Consider the following 8009-nt stretch of genomic DNA (forward strand, 5'->3'; position numbering starts at 1 on the left):
AAAAAAAAGAAAAAAAAAGAAAAAAAAGAAAAAAAAAAGAAAAAAAAAGAATGTAACTGCTCATAAAAGATAGGTTAATCTATGTTCTGAAATATCAAGGCTTGACTGATATAATTTGACAGAACAATAGGAGACATGCTAACATTTTATGTCTAATGTAATCACGGTTAAACATAATCACAATTCTCCTCCCCCTAGAAGACAGAAATTAGCACTGCTGTGCTAATCCCAGTAACACAGCAAGCAAAAAGTTCTGAGCATTGACTCCTTCAACCCATAAAAGAGTTGGTAACTACACATTTCTCTGCTGGCAGCTGTTTGAAAGTAAAGAGCTATTTGGAAACACTGATCATGCCACCACAGCTTTTATTATCTCTCGCTTTAATGGGTAGCAAGGTATAGGGGCTTTGAGAATGAAACAGACTTCAGGGCTCCTGCAGTCAGATTTCATAAGAGACATGGAACTTCCATCTGTAAGAAATTAGTTCTTATTATCTTATCACTCCTGAAACAATAGTGTACAATTAACTGGTGGTTAATTAACATGGTACCCATGTTTTGGGTTTTTTTTATTGGCACATCCTAAACTGGAATGCCTGTTTGTATATTACTGATACTATAATAATTATTTTAAATTGCATAAACCTACAGCAGGAGGTGTGTGTACGTATCTGTGTGTGTAGATCCAGTAAGAGTTCTAAATAATGGGACCAATTTCAGCCTAACCTGGCACAAGAATGCATGGCTAACATTCTCTGGCTCACAAAATAGAGAAGGTCCGATGACACCACTATGGGTAATTGTCTCTTCTGTTCTTAAAGGAATTATTGCTCCAGGTCAAACAAAAACATATCTACCTTCTGCTCCCCTTGAACTTTGGAAAGAAAGGAAAATCAGTTTAGAACAGATATTGATCAGTCTGAAAGTTGATGTGAATAATCACAAGACAGTTTCCAGTGGAAGGGGAGATGGACAGGGGATGACAGAACAGAACAAAGCAAAAAAACAGAAGGTTAGTTAACACCAAAGCACAGAGAACACAGAGCAAGAAGGCACATTTACTACAACAACATTAGTCATTGGGTTTTTGAATGGCTTCAGTTCCCAGCTACAAGTTTGCACAAAATGTTTCTGCAACGATGTGAGTGACTGAGAGGTCTCCAGGGCCCTACCCAAGCCCATACCTCTCTCTCTTGCCCCTGAAGTGCTTCCTGCTCTGTCTGCAACTGCTCCTTCAGCACCGGGGCAGAGCTGCTGTCTGCTGGTACTCTGTGCCTCGCTTCATCCAATTTAGACTGTAGGGCTGAGATCTGGATCAGATTATTGTACTGTTGTTGTTGCAATGCCTCTTTATCCTGCAAAATATATATATATTTTTATGTTAGAATTAATTGTTGTCAATATACATACCCACCTAACCAGAACAATCCTGCCAAGATAGTTCAGCATCCCTGACAAACCCCAGTACAAGAAGAAAAGCAGATAATGGCCTATAAATGACCTATAAATAAATAGGAATTAAAAACTGAATGTTTTTAGCCTGCTTAAGTTTTTACCTCTTTATTTTTTCTAACTCACATTTAAAAACTTCTGAAAATTTAGCATTCAATGATATATACTTTCTCAATTACACAGTGTTTTATATATTTAAAAACCTAAACATCTTTGTTTTATAGCCATTTCTAAATTTATTATGATACCATATATTTGCCAAGCTAAATGTAAGAAGTGGAGACAATTTAATGTAAGAGAGAGTTTTGGGTATATCAAAAGCCTACTACAGATACATCATGTTAAGGCAGAATGTGAGGCATCAGCACGAAGTTTCTGTTGGATCTGTAGTCTGTCAAGCTACCATAGTTTAATTTATTTATTTTAAAAACTTCTCCTTTGGTCTTCTTTCTCACACAGTCCATTTCAGGAGCTGGGTCAGTCCAAAAAGGAAAGCTTCACTCGGGAAGTCTTCCAAACAGCAAGTGTGCATATCTGTACTTAATACAATAAAGGAAGGCTGGACAAGTAACAACTGCTCAACACTTATCCTGCCCGTATCTTCATAAACATACCCCTAACAAAAAGATTATTTTAGATTCATCGTATGATTTGCCCCCCACCCCCCCAAAAAGTAAAATTTGTCCATCTCTTCTCTAATCAAAGAGAACTAAGACCCAGAGTACATGGATAGCATCTTCTGATCTTAAAATGAAAGAAGGATCAAGTAAAAAAATTAAAAAATAAATCACTAGGTTAACGCTGTATCACCATATCAAATCAGCATGCCCAAGAACAGGTATTTAAAAGTTGTCTAAATCTCCATGTCCACACTAACCAGGCCACCACTAGCACCCAGCCAGCTCAGGCACAGGCAGCACAGAAGAGGGAACAGGAGATGACAGAGGAGCCAGGCAGTTGTGGCTCAAAGCTGTGTCATTCAGCCCTAAAAGCACTGGCAGGATAAAACCCAAATGTAATCATTCTGAAAGCACCACCTGCACTCTTTTGAGTAGGAAAGCACCTACCATGGAAATATTTTTGTTTGTCCTGAAGAGAAAAATTAGATCTCTTCTTGCCATAAGAAACCAATGCTTCCTACCAGCCCTTCAGGTGTCCTTCTGCCATACGTGAAAGGACACACGTTCTGGAGAAACCCAAGCAACAACACAGCCTGTCTTCTCTTGGTTTATATCAACTAAAATTAAGATGTTATCTGCATCATTTTAAAGCTCATCTTGATCACTGACAAAAAGCCTCCAGTAACAATGGGCAAATCCCAATTTTTGTGTTGGGTTTGTGTGTGGTGGGGCTGTTTTTGGTATTGAGGGAAGGCCCCTGTGAGAAGCTACCCTGGCTCCAAGGCGGACCCACCTCCAGCCCTGGCTAAGCCAATTAGCAATAGAGAAATGAGTCTGCAAATCCATATTTATGAGGGAAGAACTGGCTTGGCAAGGAGAGGGAGAGCATCAGGAAACATCAACTTTAAAAAAAACCCCCCATCAACAACAGGAAGAAAGTGAAGGGGGAGGCAAGAGAGACACCATGGACACCCAGGTCAGCAACGGAAGAGGAGGAGGTGGTGAGCAGAAATACCCTGTAGGCCATGGAGGTTATCAGCAGAGCAGATACCCCATGTGTCGGCCATGGAGGACTCCATGCCCAAGTGGGAGGCTGTGCCTGAAGGCAGCTGTGACTATGTGGAGAGCTCAGGTCAGAGCAGAAGACCCCAGAGATGCTCAACACCAGAGGTGGGGAAGGAGGTGCACTGGTGGGGAGACCTGAGACCTGTCTGCAGCTCATGGACATCCCCATGCTGGAGCCAGGAGCTGTGCCCGAAGAGGTCCATGACTGTGGGAAGCCCACATTGGAACAGTTTGTTCCTGGACTCTTTTAGCCTGCGGGGGGGAATCTCATGCTGGGAAGAGCAGCAGAGACAAACTGACTGAACCCCCATTCCCTGTCCCCTGTGTCACTGTGGGGGGAGAAGGTAGAGAAATGGGGAGCAAAGTGATTGGAGCCCGGGAAGAAGAGAGGGGTGGGGGAAGGTGCTGTCAGATGTGGCTGTTATGACTCACTGTCCTACTCTGATTGATTTGGAACAAATTAAATTGATTTTTCTTCCCCAAGTCGAGTCTGTTTCACCCATGACCATCTCCGGTGAGTGAGCTCTCCCTGTCCTCATTCCAATCCATGAGCCAATTGTTGTTGGCTTTTTTTCCCCCCCCCTTCCCCCTCGAGGCAGGAGGGAGTAGGTAGATGACTCTGTGGTCTTAGCTGCTGGCTGCAGCTAAAGCCATCTCACTGCAGAACTAGGCTGCCTTACCTCAGATGTTCCTGCACTTACTGGACAGCCAAGCTGTAACTGTGCCATAGCTCATGGTGTCAGCACAGCTCTGCACACAAGAGTTGTTTCTCCCAGCATTCTCCAGCTGCTTTGTTTTGAGGTTGCTACAGTGACCCAGCAAAAACAAGTGGTAACCCAGGCAAAAATCAGAGCTTTATGCAACGCATCTTCACTGCAAAACCTTCTTCTGGATGCCCATGCAATACGTGCCATTAAGTCAAGTTTAACTCACCACTAAGTGCCAAGGACAGTCTCAAAGAACACTGTGACACAGCCATTGATAATCCCCACAAAGACACCGTCTGCACAATGCCACTCCTCTTTAAATAAGTATTTTAAAATTACCTGTTTTAATTCGGTTTCCACTTTCTTCATTTTTTGCAGTTGTTGCTCCAAGGAGTGTACAGTTTTTGATACTTCTGTACTGCTGTGCTCTAGTTCTCGGATCTGCGCCACCAGTTTTTCTATCTCTTCATCACGAGCTGTAATTTCTTGGTGTTTTTGCTCCTTCTCTAGTAGCAGCTTATTGTAATCATCCATCTTCTCTTTTATTTCTGCTTGCAAAGATTCTACCTACACAGAAATCACATTATACAGATATTTGGGCAATATAACAAATTTCCATCTAGAAGCAAGAGTAATTTCATGGCAAAGCAGGTGGAGTTTTACTAAACTAGTGGTAAAATCCCAGGTGAAAATAGAGACCAGGTGTGGACAGACAGGATGAAAAAGTAACTTTCTTAAGTCTTGTTTTCCAAATGCAGCAGCTCTTAATTACAAATTTGATGACTCTCTCAACATTTGCAGTTTCCCAGTGAAGTGCTGGATGAAGGCACGCTCTCAACGCTCAGTGGACATTAAAAGTGACCTTGCGGTGTGTGGGGTTTTTTGTTTGTTTTTCTGTTTGTTTGTCTGTTTAAGATTAAAAAAACCCAACAAGATTACATGAATTATTACTAATAGCATTAGATGTATTTTTGTAACTTCAGAACCCTCATCATTACTTCAAGGAATTTCAGTTTAAAGGAAAACACTGAGAATTGAAAGCTAAATATGCAACTTAACATACTCAGTGCCTGCACACCAGAGATTTTCACAGTAGGCAACATAGAACAGGTACTCTTTTTCCAAGAATTGCTTAAATATGAAGAGGTTAACAATTCTGAGATCCAATCATGCATAGAGCTGCAGGAAAACCGTCACTCATTCATCCCAGTAATTAACGCGAAGGTACGGCTAGGAGCTTCAGTGGGTAACGGAGGCAGAAAAGAACAGAGCATGTCAGACTATGTTGGAGGCGATAAAGTCACTAAGCATGCCAAAAGCAAGCTCAGATAGGAAAGAAATAGGGAACTTTAGAAAGGAGAAATAATTTGGTCAATAGCAATGAGTAAGGAAGATGAGATTTTACAAAATAAATGCTATGTTCATCAATGAGTGTCTGAGTTTATGCAAATTCCACTTCAACATTATAAAGTAAAAATTATTTGTATTAATACAGAAGTTTACATCTTCAAAGTATTGTACAGATATTGCTAAAGCAGAAAAACACCCTCTAGCAAAATACGGAACAGAGTTAATTTAGTCAAATTAATAAGCACGGAGAGTGTCACAGACTAGTTAAGAATACCAAAAAGTGATTAACATTACATTTTCAACTGCTTCTAGGCACATACATATTTGCTTAATTATGTATATATCTTACTCCCTTCTCATCTCATCAGCAATTAATCAAGCATAACACCACCTTACAGAAAAGCTTTTCAGTAGAGAAAAATCTTTTAGAAGTCTAATACTTTCTAAAGTTACAAAATTTTGGCATAAATCATCAGAATCCCAGACACTGACATTTTACACGAGAAACATGGTTTTTAACACCACACTGCTAGAGATGTGCTGCAATTCTGTAGCTAAGGAAACACTTTCACAAACTTCACTTGTTGTAACTCCTACATGCAGAAATTACAAGTTCAAGTGAACTGAACTTTTTCGGAGTTAAGCAATTACTGAAATTACAGCTGCACTGAACAACTGTACAAGAACTGTCTAAATCCTGACATTTTCTTTTGCTGCAGATTGTGTACATACCTCATCCTGCCCACAAATGTCACTTGCTGAGATACTTGCCCTATGTCCTTTTCTCCAATTAAGCTTTAATACTTTCTGAGAGAGGTTGCAAAGTTACTAAGTCACAAGCACACTAGCGACTAACTGTCATCTTGGATAGAAAGCAAGCTGTGATCTTAACAGTTTGACATATTTTGAATAACCTGACATAACCTTTGAGAAGGGCAACGGAGCTGGGGAAGGGTCTGGAGCACAAGTGTGCTGAGTTCCTGGCTGAGGGAACTGGGGTTGTTGAGCCTGGAGAAAAGGGGGTTGAGGGGAGACCTTGTGGCTCTGTCCAAGTCCCTTGGAGGAGGGTGGAGAGAGGTGGGGGTGGGTCTGTTCAACCAAGGAACAAGGGACAGGACAAGAGGAAATGGGCTCCAGTTGTGGCCAGGGCCGTTGAGATGGGATGTGAGGAAGAATTTCTTTGCTGCAAGGGTTCTGAGGCATTGGAAGGGGTTGCCCAGGGCAGTGGTGGAGTCCCCATCCCTGGAGGGATTGAAGAGTCGTGTAGACACAGTGCTGAGGGACATGGGTTAGTCATAGGGGACTTGTCAGTGTTGGGTTCATGGTTGGACTTGATGATCTTAAAGGGTTTTTCCAATCGAGGCCATTCTGGGGTTCCATGATATATTCTTTGTGATTCTGTATCCCCAGGACTGCCACAGAGGTTTACCCTCTGGGTACAACCAGACCTTCAACAAGTCACGTGGCCTTGAAAACAAAAATCTTTGCCACAGTGTAAATAACACGTATTACGTGTGTGACAACTTAATGCCAGATAATGGCATTCATGCAAATGAGAAGCAGAGACTGATGCAGAACGAGATGTAATCACTCTACTTAAGAAGCCTAATGAAGTCCAATCAGAGGTTACACAAGGGAACTGACTGTCAGGTGCCCTCCAGCATGGAAAATTCACTTTATCAAAGAGTTCAGTTGTTCCTACAAGATCGGCTTCTCTTGGTCTGGATTTCATATACAACGAAGTATACCATTTCATAAGCTGCACATAAATGAATAGATGGAAATGAAATTAAGTAGCATACACATCAAAGTTTTGCTAAGAGCAGGACCACAAACAAAAGCTGAAGGCTAAAGCAGAGTGTATCACCATAATTCCATTATCTTGGTTTCATACTCCAAACCTCCACTTCTCCTTTCATGCCAAAGCTCTTTTACAGCAAGTAACTGCCTGTAATACATCTGAGCAATAAGCCAGGAGATGAAGCACTTATGTACAGGAAATTAAAGAGAAAGTAGTTCCTCACTCCCTGCAAGAATTCTGCCATCCTAAAACGTGTCCTTATCTCCAAGTCAAGTTGAGGCAGCCTTGACATATCAAGAACAGGGAAAAAAACCAAAGCAGATCTAGTTAATAGAAGGGATTGAAAGGAAAAGGAAAGAAAAGTTAGAGATGTTCATGCTGTTTTCCATACCTGTAGAATCAATTCATAGTTCTGGAAAATGTTCGTTTATGTGGGGGAAAAACACCAACAAAAAACAAAAAAGCAAAAGTTAATCTTTGAAACAATGTATCAAACAAATGAACATGTTAAAAAAAAAAAAAAAGGACTGATTTATAAACTCAAATAGGGTAAAGCATGCAGACAAATAATATCTCTTATGACAACTGTTATAGCTGGAAAAACTAAACATGTTTAGAATCCAGAAGTCACCCCTCAGGTACGCTCTGTAGAGCAGAGTGACTGTATTGTTGTCCTCCTCAGTTAATTTAAACCTGACTCATAAGCTGTGAATCTTTACTGTACCACATATACAACATTCATTTCCATCTCCATAAGAAATTATGCAAGTACACTCTGTCTAAATGTCATCCAGTCAGCTGGGGGAAAATCTGCTCTCTGTGTGACAACAGAGGGGAGAAAAAAAAAGTCTCCAGAGCCAGTCCTCCCAGACAATACATGTTTTGGTATTTAACTGTAGTAAACGAACTCCTGTGGCCACTATGTGTGATGTACTCACCCTATACTCTCTGGGCTCTCCTGAAGTTTGTGATTTTGATGAAAGTTTTAACTGTTCTTCCAGTTTCTGAATTTCC

General features: G+C 41.0%; 1 protein-coding gene across 1 annotated transcript in view; it reads right to left on the minus strand.

Annotated features, from left to right (window-relative positions):
* Nucleotides 1-8009, minus strand: part of LOC104528115 (pericentrin) — a gene marked incomplete at both ends in the record, with an annotated part of 59041 nt that overhangs the window by 746 nt on the left and 50286 nt on the right. Inside the window, 4 exons of the mRNA XM_029085964.1 lie at nt 1185-1355; nt 4184-4411; nt 7387-7407; nt 7934-8009. The exon at nt 7934-8009 is cut by the window's right edge and continues 41 nt beyond it. Of these exons, the coding sequence (XP_028941797.1) occupies nt 1185-1355; nt 4184-4411; nt 7387-7407; nt 7934-8009 (496 nt within the window). The remainder of the gene's footprint in view (nt 1-1184; nt 1356-4183; nt 4412-7386; nt 7408-7933) is intronic.

The sequence above is a fragment of the Antrostomus carolinensis genome, unplaced genomic scaffold (assembly GCF_000700745.2).
Source record: "Antrostomus carolinensis isolate BGI_N321 unplaced genomic scaffold, ASM70074v2 scaffold387, whole genome shotgun sequence".
Classification (NCBI taxonomy): domain Eukaryota; kingdom Metazoa; phylum Chordata; class Aves; order Caprimulgiformes; family Caprimulgidae; genus Antrostomus; species Antrostomus carolinensis.